Below are 14,027 nucleotides of genomic sequence, written 5' to 3'. Positions count from 1 at the left end.
TTACATACTAGTAAGGAATACGTATGGAATCTCTTAAGGGGGAAAAAGAAACTTTTGCAAAGGCCTTACAGAGAGCAATCAATCCTCCTGGCGAGGGGACTCCACCTTGGTCACCATAGGCCAGCGCTTCACACATGACAAGACAAAAAGTCTAGGACCACAAATATCATATCCACAGAAAAAAAAGGAAAGGAAAAAGGAGACAGCAAATACTGACACGTACCTACACTCACGTCATTCCCTTCAAGAATATAAACTGTTGTGAACTACAGTATCCTAAACTCAACTGAGTCACTTCTGGAATACAAGGCGGTGATTAGCCCCATGATAGAGAAAATAAACAAGGTTCACGTGGGAATGAAAAACACATTTGAGGATTTACGTCTAGTATCGCAGCAGGGAGAGCATTCCAAGGAAGGGAGGAAGATGAGGAAACCCTCTGCTGGGGTCGCATACAGGAAGCAGATGGAGTGCATGGTGGTAAATGGTACGGTGATAGCTCATGTCATCTATTACATCTTATCAAAACCAGCTACAAAATAATAAGGAGTAAGGAGTACAATACAGTAACACAGTTATCAAGCAATATTTTTCATATTTAATTCATGATTCAGGCAGCAGCCGAGAAAAAATCTCTCTGAGCTGGGTCAAAGTTAAGCAATATAGTGGAGAAGATCAAAAATTTTGTTCAGTTTAGGAAATATTCTCAGTACATATAATGAACAAAAGTATAATATTGAATGTAAAATTCAATCTGGCTGTTTATTTATCTGCATGGCAAATAAATGCAGTGTACAGATGGTATTAGTGAGATGAAGCATTTACAGTATATTGACAGAATTACAATGGGATTATAACTGAGCCTTGTGGTGCACCAAAATTTACTTTGTGGAAGATGTAACATGATCTTTCTAAGAAATGGCAACATAAAAAGCACCAAACCTGGAATGACATTTCTCAAGTTCATAAAGGTTGCTCTCAAGCCAAGTAATTGGAAGGTCATTTGTTCAAGTGTTTTGAAATGTTACGGTTCTTAACCTTTTTTGAGCTACTACGTAAGGCTCCAGACAGAACTAGGAGAAAAACGGTGTGAAAAATGGTGTGTTTATTTAGCCCATGAGACAGATCTTTCATAATTATTATTTGTATCATGTGCGATATTTTATTTTAAATTAGGCAAATTTGCCTTGATTTACTGATCATCCCATGACTTCATATTAGTTTGCTTTTTTTGTTTCTTGTTGGCTTTTGGTTCTAGACCCCTGTGTTGGGAACCATGTTTCAGGGAACCTCTTGATTAATTACAAGTTAATAGAATAAAAAAAGGTTTTAAAGTCAAGCCAATCTATTGCTTCAACACAAGTGAGTAAGTCCTGATAACTTTCTAATCTTTGGCTCTGTTAACTTGACTTCTTTAGTTGTGGAATGCAGGAAAATCACATGACACTTACATGTATCTGTTTATACTATTATTTTCATAAGTGTTGAATATGTAGATTTTCTTTTCAGTCTGTTAATCATTTAGTCTGTAAAATATCAAAAATTGTGAAAAATACCCACCACAAGTTCTGAAAGCCCAATGTGACATCTTCAGATGTCTTGTTTTGCCTGACCAACAGTCCAAAACCCCCCAAATATTTCATTTCCAATCATATACACACAGAAAAGCGTCAAAAACTCACATTTGAAAAGCTGCAATCCCAGAATGTCTGGCCTTTAGGACTGATTAAAGAAAACTTAAAGAATTAATCTGTCATCAAAATTGGTGCCAATTAATGTTCTGACAATTAATTGATTAATCAACTAATTTTTTCAGCTGTAATAATATTTGATTCTAGTTAGAAACAGCTAGCTAATTAAATGGAGTAAGAGCTAATATATTATGTTGTGTGGCTCATTTTTTCCCAAGATTAAGATTTTAATTTGAGATACTTTCTTCTGGTAGCGAAATTAAAATTTTTAGCACCCAAAGAGAGAGATTTTATTGCATGCAACTGGGAAATCTAATACTTTTGTTGTTTTGCATTTCTAATAGATCTATGTGGTGTTTCATGGAATTACAAACAAGAACCTAATGGAGAACATTAAAATAGCCATAAACAAGTACAGCCCCACTCTACCAAGTGGGACAAATTTCCACTTTAGTTGCCTGTATATGATTCAGCAGGGCAAACATCTCATCATCATCACACATTTTCTTTAGCTCATCATTTTGTACCCTCATGTATGTGTAATGTAGAATTCTCACTCCACCCTGACCCGTTACACCCTGTTAAGACGAAGAGACTGATGTGTCTCAATAGTTCCTCTTTTCTTGGTAACTTGGTTGGTAGGGTTCTTTCTTTTTGACTTTCACTTATAAAGTGGGCACAATGTACAAAATACAGTCACTTAGATTCTTTCATTCTTTCATTCATGCAAATGTCCTGAACTGGTCAAACTCATGCATAGAAAACTCTGGTATCATGACTAATACTGGAAAAGGAATGTGACAGACAGTGTCACTGTAAAGAAACAACAAGAAGACTAACAAGACAATCTTTGATTTTCAGGAGATATAGCATATGCTCAAAAATGAATTTGTAGAAATATATCTTTGTAGAAACATTAATTTAATACAACTATCTGGGTAACAAAAATACCTGCTTGATGGCACAATTTGAGGGATATTGATCATTTCAGCTGGTCATGTGAGGGGAAGAATATCTTACATAATCAATCAATCAAACTTTATTTGTATAGCTCCTTCCATACATGCCACAAACATGTTGGTAAAGTCAGCAGAAGTGGAGTGTAGAGGCCCCCTGACCAAGTCTGGAGTCCGACAGCCCCCTATCAGAGCCTTCATGTATGACCTAATGGTGACAACTACTTTGGTGCCTGGATGCAGATGGATCCTCCAAGGCCTTGAGGGAATCATCGTATGGGTACGAATGTGCTTCAAGCCAGAATATCAAGGGCACTGGTGTTGAAACAGGGAAAGGTAATGGATAAATTCTGCTTCGCCATAGGAGGCATCCAGATCCAGATTACTGAGAAGCTAGTCAAGAGCCTAGGCAAGGTCCTTGATAGCACCCTGAAAGACAATGCATCACTCAAGTCAATCAGTGGGGAATTGGAGTCATCGCTGATGACAGTGGACAAATCAGGGTTGATATCCTTTGTCATCTCCTGTGGCCCCTACTGGTCTATAAGGTCTCACTGACAACAGTTGAGGATTACGAGAGAAAGGTCAATGATTTCCTCCGCAAATGGCTGGGCCTGCCATGAAGCCTGAACAGCATTGCCTTGAACCACCAGAAAAGCAAACTATTGCTCCGATTCAGCAGCCTGACTGAGGAGTTCAAGCCCCCTGTGTCAGAGAAGAGAATCACTCGAACACATCCTCAGCTGTTTCCCGAAGGCTTTGGGAGAGGGACACTATCGCTGGCTTCATGACCAGGTCCTGAAGGCAGTAGCCAATTCCATCTGCATGGGGATCAGCCAAGCCAAATAATAGCGTGCAACAAGACAAGACAAGAGTTTATCAAGGCAAGGGAGACACCACAGGCTCAGGGTGGGTGTGGGGTGAGTGTAGGGTGTAGGGTGGGCTCCTAGTCACTGTATGGGATTGGCAGCTGAAAGTTGACCTGGGGAAGAAGCTCAAGTTCCCAAAAACCATCGCAGTGAGCAAAGTAAGGCCAGACATGGCGAATGGCGGGTGAATGTGTCCCTATTGAATTGAGGTGGGCTGCAGAGGCTTTGCTGGCCAGTCATTCTACAGGGCCCTCAAGCTCCTTGGTATCACAGGATTGCACAGGAAAAAAACATCAAAAACACCACCGAGGCTGCAGACAAGGGATCCAGATGGCTATAATCAAGAGGGGGGATCCGTGGATTACACAGGCCACTTGAACACAAGCTAGGGCATGATCAACCCTGGCTGGTTCGCCTGGGCAAGGGTGCATGAATGTTGAAAGACCCGAAACACCCAATGACTCCATATTGCATCACTGATGATGTGTCAAAGTGCACTGTAAGATGTATGTAAGAACTAGTGCGGTTCAAAGTGATTCACAGATGACTGACAAGCCGATAATAGGACAGATCAAGTGTAGACCACAAAAACAAAAATAGACAAAACAAAAAATCCCCAAAAAACAATTTGAAACATTGAAATAAAAATCATGAAAATGTAATACAATAGATAAAACTATAATAACAGTAATAGTAGTTAAAATAAATAAAGAAATAATAATAATAATAATAATAATAATAATAATAATAATAATAAAAACAGAGTTAAATAAAAGCTAGACTACAAAACTAGATAAAATAGATAAAAAAAACATAACAAAACAAAGACAAATAAAATCAATAAGATGGGTAAATATACATATATATATAATAGGCCTATTAATAATAATGAAATCACATAAAATGAAATAGAATACAATTTTACGATACAAATACAATAAAATAAATGAATAAAATAAAGTAAATAATGTCTATAAACGATTCTTAACCAAAAGCCATGCTGAAGAGGTAGGTTTTAAGTTTACGTTTAACAAACAGACTCGTGCCAGAGGACCCGAGGGGCCGTACTGGTCTGCACACTGTAAGCATATGAGACATATGCTTTTGGGGTAAGTCCAAGGGAATTTAATTTTGCAACCAAAAAGTTTCTCTCTCTGAGCTTATGACTAAATTATGTTGGGGGGGGGGGGTTAAAGAAATACTCCGGGATGCAGACTGGAGAAGGCCAGAAAACATTTGTTATTGAAATTAAAATTCCACCTTAACATTGACGTCTTATCCGGGTGACACTTGACTTATTAAGTATTTATTTGATCTGGATGTTGATTTTACTATCACAAGTCATTAGACTATGCAAATGTATGGTTTTGGGTGGGTTTTCCGTTTAATTAATTAGCTGAAAATATCACAGGGATTTTTTTCTGAACTGTATGTGCTGTACGCGCACACAAACGCACGTGTGTGCGCGCACGTGTGGTTTTATTAGTTTCAATTATTGAACTAATTTCTCAAGTAGCACTTTATACTTTAACTTTGATAAGCAAGCAAACAATAAAAGCAGTTTTTTAAACGAAGTTCCTGCTCTCATCGGTCATTTTGAAGATGAACACTCCCACAATCTTCATCAAAAATCACCATCAACCATTGGTGATGCCAAACCGGATGCTTGACGCAAATCAATTAATTCCGTGGCTGTTCCAGGGAGTTATTGGGAAATCCCTCCGGTCCGCAGAATATAAAATGTCAGCCCATCGCAAAGACAAGACAACTCCCTTTGGCCTTGACAGCCCTCAGCATCAGTGGAAACTCAGCAAGTGGTTACCAGCAGCGCAACATGACCTCTATGCTCAGTAAGTGATTTGCACTCTGCATGTTTCCTGCGTCTCTTCCTCTTTTCGTTCATTCATTCATTCATTGCTCTTCCCCACCGCACAGATGCTTACTGGTTCTCTGCAGTCATTCTAGCAGCTCTGGTGCTGTGCGCTACCGGAGCTCCAGTTACAGACGCGACCACCGAGAATCCGGCAGGTGACCCCTCAGGTGAGGAGGATGTGGTGGCTTCTGACGAGCTTAGCGACTCCCAGATTTGGGACTCGATCCTTGGTGCCACCAAACGCCATAAAAAGGAGGTAAGCACTTTATCAGAACCAGCTTTATTGGCCACATGTTTTTATGCATACAAGGGATTTGACTCCGGTTTCTTGTGGCTATAAATGTACTTAGACACAACAATGTTCAGAAATCTTCAAAGACTTTCACTAAACTGTGGTATTGTTGGAGTTGATTATTAAGTTTTACAGTCACAGTTGGAGTTTTCATTTTCTGGGCAACGTAAACTGCATTCCTGACTTCTATCATTTCTCTCTTATCACCCCCTCCTCTCATTAGTTTGAAGTTGAATTCAAAAATGAAATGAAATATCTATTTCTGGAGCACTACAAAACCTCATCACTCCCTGCAGGCTGCCCCCTCTCCAACTTCAGCAAGGTTTGTCTTCTCCTTTCAGATTCTGCTATACTGACCAAAGAGACTAAGTTCATGTGATTACTGACAGCTGGTTTCCTCTCCCCTCTTTCCAGGAGGCTTGTCTTCACAGGTTGGTCAGTGGCCTGCAAACATACAAGATACTTCTGAAGCATGTGGAGAAGGAGTACCCCGGCAGCTTGATCCTCACAGAGGCCAGATATTACATCAGCCACCTGATCGATCTGATCAAAGGAAAGGTGAGTTAGAGATGCTGCATCTTTCTGGATAAACACTTCAAAAAACTACACATAACATTTGAATTTGTAGCTGTGTTTATCCAATGTGTTGGCCTGTGTGTGTCACACAACCTCAGGGACTTGAATTTGTCTTTATGTTTTATGATTTACTTTTACTGAAGTACATCAGAAAAACATACTTAAAATATCAGTTAAGTAAAAGTACTCATTATTGAGCAATACGCCTCCTGTCAGTGTTATATTACATATTACATTACTGGATTATTGTTACTGATGCATTAAGTAAGTACTGGCAAATTCATGTACTGTATAAGAGTAAAAAATACAATATTTCCCTCAGAGTTTTTTGATCACATCTTATTGTGAAGGGCCTGCTCCTGCATTACATGTTAGGTTTGATATCATGATACAGCACTTTCTTGTCACATTACATCACTATGTCACTCCCGCCCCACAGATGAGGCATCCCGAACGGGTCTCAGCGCTGACCAGTAGCCAGGAGCAGCAGTTGCTGAAGGAGCTGGACAACCCCAACACTTTCCACAGAAAGATGACGGCGCACTGCATCCTGCGCCAGCTCCACTACTTCTTGCGTGATGGCAAGCTGGCGTTGAAAAAAAGAGAGATGCGCATGGGAAGCATGGCCAATAGGGATATGGCATATTAGGCCTACCAAATGTTGAAAAGAGAAAAACAGTGAAATCAGAAAAGAAGGAAATACCTCAGGGAATCTTCAGTCTTTGCTGTAGCGACAGGGGGTCTTTACTGTATGAATGTTATATGTTCAGCCCACTATTGCATAACTTATTACACCTATTTATACGTGGTGAAAAGTGTTATTTATAAGTCATAGGAAAATCCATTATTGTGGGTTACTTGTACTGGAAATACAATGTGTACTTAACACAGTGACTTGATTTCAATGTTGATTTCTAGATTGAGAGAAATAACTTGTGCAGCGTTGTTACGAATACTTTTTATAAGGAAACATTTTTGGAAAGCAGTGATTATATAGTCTATTTTTGTAAACAATGCTTTTATACTTGTAGTACACTGTTAACTATTATTTATTTTCATGTGTAAACTGATGTCATTACATTGATTGATTATATTCTGTACACATGCAGGAATAAAATTCATTTGGAGAGATTTAAAAAAAAAAAAATCAAGTTTCTTCATTTCAAAATTTCATTTCAAGCTGTTGCAGGGTTGTGACACAAAAGTCTGAATGGGAAAGTGGTCTCAGACTTTTGGATCCTACTGTATTTGAATGACACTTGCAGGTTTTTGATCAGTCTCTATCTGTATGTGGATGGAGGCTGGAAGATAAGATTTAAAAAAGACAATCTCACTCTTATAGATAAAGCAAAAACCAAATGACCAGTGATCTATATACTGTAGCAACAGCCAATCAACATTTCAGAAATTTGTGTGGCATTTCCTAACTTAAACACATAAACCAATTACTTAAACATACAATTCAGACAGAAAGCATTTGGACAGTTGTGCTGTCCAGGCTCTGTGCTTCAGCGTATTGAATTGGAAATAAAAGAATTGATACTACACTAAACTTCCAAGTATCAGCTTTAATTTGAGAACATCAATATAGTAAGAAATGTGTGGGAGCACTTTTAACACATAGTGGCCAAAGTTTAGTTCAGACATGGCCAGATAAACATGAAGTCACAATTTTTCAAGTCTGTCTTAAAACAATAGTCAGGTGCCCATATGAACATCCAAACAGGTTTTGCTAGCTGTATTTGATGTATTTAAGTTAAACTGAAGATAAAATGAGGCTTCAGCCATCTGAATTAGTCAAATGAAGTGGATATCTTTCACAATTAAATTTTTTTTTTTTGCAAAGAATTCCTTCTTTGTGTCTTGAGTGACAGTGTTTTCCTGTTCAGCTGCAGTGGAAGGATCATAACAAAAAGAGGGAATTTGGCACTAAAAATACTGTAATGTTAAAAGATACTGATTTGATTTGACTAATTTCGATGGCTGAAACCTCATATTAAGTAAACTTTAAAATACATTTTTGTGCAGGACTGTCGATTTTGTCCCCCATCATTTACGCTGAAAGGACGAATGATTAAAACAAGAAACCCAACAATTTTTTGAGGACATACAAAAAAATTGTGAACCTGTCCTTTAATATATAACATGACATATGACTGCCTGAAGTTCTGGACCCATAGGTTTGTATTTTCTTCTGGTGATGATCTCCCAGGCCTTCCTTGCAGCCACCTTCAGCTCTTGCTCCTGGGATCTCTCTACCTTCGTCTGGTCTTCAGCAAGTGGAAAGCATATTCAGAGATCAGGTGATTGACTCGGCCAGTTGAGGATATTCCACCTGTTCACCATGAAAAGCTCTTTGATTGCTTTGGAGCATGTTTAGGATGGTTGTCCTGCTGAATGATAAAATGTGATCCGGTGAGTTTTGATGCAATTCCTGAACGTGAGCACACAGATTTCTCTTGCATACCTCTGCATTCATCCTGCTGCTTCTGCCAGCAGTGAAATCATCAATAAATGCCAATGTGCTAATTCCACTGGCAGGCAGCCATACATGCCCGAGCCATAACAGAGGCACCATCATGTTTGTCAGATGAGGAGCTATGCTTTGGGACATGATATGTTCCTTTTTTATCCCACCATTTACCTATTTCCATCATTTTAATATAGGTATATTTTTCACGAATCAGTCCATTGAACTTTGTTCCTGAACTCTACTGGGGCTTTTTTTTTGTATGTTTTTGTAACCTGGCCTCTCGGTTTTTGAGTTTCTCTCTGACGTTCTGGTCCTTGATGGTTGACAAAAACATGTACGCCTACATCCTCGAGAGGATTCTTGACGTGCTGTGCAGTCATACAGAGCTTTTTCTTCCTCATGCAAATGATTTTCTGTTCATCCACAAGACTTGTGCTCCTCGGTCTACCAGTATGCAGCTTCTCTTTTTAGAACTGTTGATTTTAGTAAACCATCAACTTTTGATATCTCCAACTCATTATTTTCTTCACTTGCATGGTCATCTCTTTACTCATCATACTGACAGACAACTCCACTTCAATATTAATAAAGACCAGAATGACATTTCTTTTGGGATTTATTTTCAGACAATTTACAACTGAAAGAGTAAAAACATGGAACAAATGGTTTATCCATTTGACAGTGCCACACAAACCAAATATAAATATTTTCAGCGACACAGTCTTGATTCCAGCTTGTTCATCCAAACATCTTCCATCCACGTAGCCAACACTCTCCGTACATGTACAGCCACAAACAATGTGGCGACAGATAACATTCGTTCATCACTTCTCGGACATTGTATGATTCATGGAGAAGAAGGTGAAAAATAAAGTCAATTTCCAGGATTTCCAACGACAGGTGGGTCACATGGTCTCTCGAGGAAGGGAGGGGATTTGCTGTGCGTAGAAGATGTTCCTCAGCCCCATAGCAAACTATAGAAAAACACAAAACGTTCAAACAGACTCCCAACATTTTACAGTTTACTTACAGAGCGTTAGTGCTGCCACTGAAAAGTCTATTACAGATTTAGAAATTTTATATATTTAAAAAATGTCAGTAATGAAAAAATGAATGAAAAAAAACAAACACATATAGAGGTGTGGGCGGCAATACAGAAGAGGTGGAACAGTGAATCAGTGAATCTTACAAATTTTCAGGAGAGACATTATTGAACTAATTTCTAAATGAATGGAAAATACTGTGGGGAAAAAAAAAGTTAAGTAGTTGATTCATTTTAAAAATAGAAGCCAAATGTCAAAGTCCTGGAAAGATATTCGTTGCTGTCGATCATTAAGATGGACTGTAGGAACGTTTGACAGTTAAATATTCCACTATCAAAGGAAAAAATCTCCATAGCTATGAAAACCGCCTTTTGTCGTTACATTTCACACCTTTCCGTGATCTTTATTTTCCTGCGGTTTCTAATAACACACATACGTCTTTAAAAGAAGCACAAATTCTTGCGCTAATGTCCTTACCTCAAGACTGTGGGTTCAGGCATCCCTGGATCTGCTCCTCGTTTGAAACCTGTAAAACAAAACCATAAAAGAACATTTACATTTTGGAAAAGTGGACGGAAAGTTGTGACACGGTGAAGTAGGACTGCAACTAACGATTATAATCATCGTCAATTAATCTGACGATTATTTTCTCCATTAATCGATTAGTCTATAAAAATGTCAGAAATTGGTGAAAAGTGTTGATCACTGTTTCCCAGAGCCCAAGGTAATGTCCTCAAATGTCTTCTTTTGTCCCTAATAACAGTCCACAACCCAAAGATACTCAGTTTAATGAATTTTCAGTTTAACTGAATTAATTAATTTTGTAAAATGTCTGTGCACTTAAAAGAAGACAATAAGGTTTATGCTTTTGCCAGGGGATGCCTTAGCAAGTGTTTCACTGTGCGTTGTAACAGTTTGTCAGCAGATTAGCTTCCGCAGTTTGATTAAACGCCATCGTTGCACCAGAGCTGCTGACATCACCCAAAGGCCCTGCAGATCTCGTTTTTGTGGAAGTGGGGTCAAAGGGGCCGATGGAAATACATCAGGAATGTATTGGGCAGCACATCTGACTCAGCGCCTCTGACTCACATACACACACAGAAAGGAAACGCTTTCATTTCTGAAATATGTTTCTTCTAACTTAATTCATGGGTCAAAGACAACACCAACCATGATGCAACACATTCTTCAGAAAGAGGCATGAGAGATTACTAGAAGACTAAAAATAGCTGCACATTACTTCATGTGTGTTTTTTAACTAACTGATTGTTTAGCCCTGTTCACATTAGAAAAGCTAAAACCAACAAATGTTTGACATTTTATTTACTATTTTATATTTATAATCATTTAATTGAATAGACATTTCAACATTGTCTCAATATAGTTCTTAAATGCTATTTTTAGAACTCCTTTTTGAAATTTGGTGTTTCCAATATGTTGAAGGCTGTGAAGATTCACACATGAGGGCAAGTCCACATGAGGTAACACATGCAAAAGTCTAAATTTCCCCATTTCTACTTGAAACCACAAACATCAGAGTATTTAGATGCAATACGTGAGACATGTCTGGGGTATTTACAAGACAAGCAAGTTATATATAAATACTGTTGACTTATTGCTTAAGTATTTCAAAGTCAGCCGTTTCATTGCTGCTCATATTCACAATAGCAGAGACGATCATTCGAAAATGATCTTCCCCTCTCTGACAAACTGGAAGTTTTTATGCAAGTCTTATCTTTATGAGAAACCCACTTACACTATTCAATTAAATCATATCTGCTTACATTCACTGAATTAACACAACAGTTAACCCACATAAGTATACAACTTTGACTTTTTCATCATTTAAAAAGGACAGCTTCACAGTTTTTCAAGACTGTCTTAAAACAACAGTCAGGTGTCCACATTAACACTGAAAGAGGTTTTCCTCGCTGTAATCATTCCTCCTGTTCATACTGGCTGTAAAAAGATCTTCATATGCGCTTGTATTCGTTGGCTTTGTTGGTTGTGTCGGTTAGGTTTAGGCATTAGGAGTGAGACTGGTTAGGGTAAGAATATCAGAGTGAGTCAATCAGAGGCAGAGTAGGACGGGTCATGACTTTGCCATCCTAGGGAGAAAGAATTTCGTGACCCGCTCCCTATGTAAATATGAAGGATCAATTCTAAGGTAAAGAAAACAGTTCTTAGTTTCAGGTGATTATACACTAATGAAAACTAAGTTAGAAAAAAGTATTGATACTTTTTGGATATCACGTGTTTAAAACAACACCATCTCCATTAATTATGCATTTGATAGTATCAAAAGTATCAAGGCTATAAAAAAAACCAAAGCAAAACAGATATACAATCAGATTTTCAACCAAGGCTGCACAGATGAAACAATGGTGAAGAATATCAACTGGTCTTCAACATGTGGCTGTTATAGCATTCTCTCCAGCAATGAACCCACCACATGACTGGTGGGTCACGTGGTGCCATAGCAAATTTAATTTAAAAAATTTGTGTGCCTAGGTCTTTTTTTTTTCTTTTTTTCCATGATATCGAAAGAGTTAATTATGAATATTATATTGCATTGCTGCAACCAGATTCCACTAAATCCTACACACTGGTCCTTTAAAAGTTGAACTGAAGCTTATATGAGGCTTCAGCATTCTGAGTTCAGGTGGTCATATTAAGTCACATTTAGTCTTTTTAACATCAAATTCCCTTTTTGTGTTTCCTTGCACAGTGTTTCCCTGATGAGCTGCAGTGGAAGTATAGTAACAAAAAGAGGGACCTTGGCCCGAAAAAGACAGTAATGTTGAAAGATGTCTACATGGCTGACTTATTTGGACGGCTGAAGCTTCATATTAGCGTCAGATAAACTTTTAAATACATTTTTACACAGAAGGAGGGCTGGATTTTTTTTTCTAAAAGAATCCTGTAATGGTCAGTATGAAGAAGAGGAATATTTTTGAAATTATTATTTCAATGATCATCTGGGCACCTGGCTGTTGTTTTAAGACAGACTTGAAAAAAATGGTGAATCCATCCTTTAAACATCATGCATTACAGTACCTCTCCAAAGGGAGGCATTAGACGGACGCTAAATGCTACAGTGGCAGTTTGGGTCTTACAAAAGAAGAAAATGTGGGACCAAAAACCTCGTTGTCTTGTTATTTTCTACACGTTGTTTCTACACAGGCTGCCAATAATGACCTATACACCTTCACACATATCCATAACCCTCACTCGCCCATCCACAGCTTGATATGAGCTGGTGGTTAAAGCACACTGTGCTAAGCTAACTGGCTAACATCAGACAGGCATGTCTCCTGCTCCCGCTACACATACTGACCCAGGTACAACACGGTTGGAATAAAACCCCATCGGATCACAAACTGGCCGCACTGGAACAGCTGCTGCAGCCGCTGTTTGGTCTCTTTGCTTAGCTTAGCCATGTGTTTATCCCGAAAAGCGAGGATGAGGATGCTGTTCCTGCTGCTACTCCTGCTGCCAAGGACACGGAAGCGGAAGTGACGCAGAGGCAACCAGGCCGTAAAGTGGCATGTTCAGGCGTAGATCACCATCTAGTGGACAAAATGCGACAGTTTACTGGATTTAATAAATGCCACTAGAGCTCAAAGTTTTAATTTGAGGATAAACCCCTTGAGATGCACCATCTCGTTTTCAAGGGGTCCCCAATCACAAAACAAGGAAATTAAGAAACATTTAAATGAAAAAAAAACATAAATAATAATGATAAATTAAGCAATCCAACGACACAAAACAATCAACATAGTAACATCAACAAAGACAGACACACAAGGGCTCTCCCATCATGCCAAACCACACATACTACATCTGTTACAAGTGTCATCTGTTCAAAAAATTAATGAGAGATAAAATAAACGCACAGACCAAAAACCATTATGTCAAAGCACTGAGCTCACGTTCAGTTCAAACTCCTCTCATCTCACCAAATGCTTAAAGATCCCCTCCAGACATGTGTTAAGACATAAAAATACTCTGCTTGGAACAATATTGTGTGTCTGATATGGTTTTTCCACAGAAAAAAAGTATAATTACCATGTTAAAAACTTAATAATAAGGGTAAAAATCATATACTTAAGTAATGCTTTACTACAGCATGTCTCGTGATGATTTAATGCATGAATTCATGATGTATCATGAATTCATGTTGCTCAACATTAACAAATAATCAAGTCACTATGACTTTATGTGACTAGTTCACACTTAATAAATACGTGTATA

At 38.3% G+C, this 14,027-nt stretch overlaps 2 protein-coding genes across 3 annotated transcripts; one reads left to right on the top strand and one right to left on the bottom strand.

The window, feature by feature from the left end:
- The first annotated feature begins 4,583 nt into the window (after positions 1-4,583).
- On the top strand, positions 4,584-7,369 carry LOC121913485 (interleukin-6-like). 2 transcript variants are annotated; one of them, XM_042436139.1, is made up of 6 exons: positions 4,584-4,625; positions 5,119-5,366; positions 5,452-5,645; positions 5,905-6,003; positions 6,096-6,239; positions 6,697-7,369. In XM_042436139.1, the coding sequence occupies exons 2-6, from the start codon at positions 5,351-5,353 to the stop codon at positions 6,904-6,906; spliced, it is 663 nt and encodes a 220-aa protein (XP_042292073.1). In that variant the 5' UTR covers positions 4,584-4,625; positions 5,119-5,350; the 3' UTR covers positions 6,907-7,369. The 2 variants fall into 2 exon arrangements, with proteins under 2 accessions (XP_042292073.1, XP_042292074.1); XM_042436140.1 differs by lacking the exon at positions 4,584-4,625 and having other exon boundaries at positions 5,104-5,366.
- Positions 7,370-9,328: 1,959 nt separating this feature from the next.
- Positions 9,329-13,296, bottom strand: tomm7 (translocase of outer mitochondrial membrane 7 homolog (yeast)). The gene is made up of 3 exons (XM_042435637.1): positions 13,111-13,296; positions 10,251-10,299; positions 9,329-9,704 (listed from the first exon to the last, which is right to left on the bottom strand). Exons 1-3 carry the CDS (start codon positions 13,211-13,213, stop codon positions 9,689-9,691), a joined length of 168 nt encoding a protein of 55 aa, XP_042291571.1. The 5' UTR covers positions 13,214-13,296; the 3' UTR covers positions 9,329-9,688.
- Positions 13,297-14,027: the final 731 nt, after the last annotated feature.

This window comes from Thunnus maccoyii, chromosome 15 (assembly GCF_910596095.1).
Source record: "Thunnus maccoyii chromosome 15, fThuMac1.1, whole genome shotgun sequence".
In the NCBI taxonomy this organism is placed as follows: domain Eukaryota; kingdom Metazoa; phylum Chordata; class Actinopteri; order Scombriformes; family Scombridae; genus Thunnus; species Thunnus maccoyii.
Note: the sequence above shows the minus strand (reverse complement) of the source record. Positions and strands in the feature narration are given on the sequence as shown.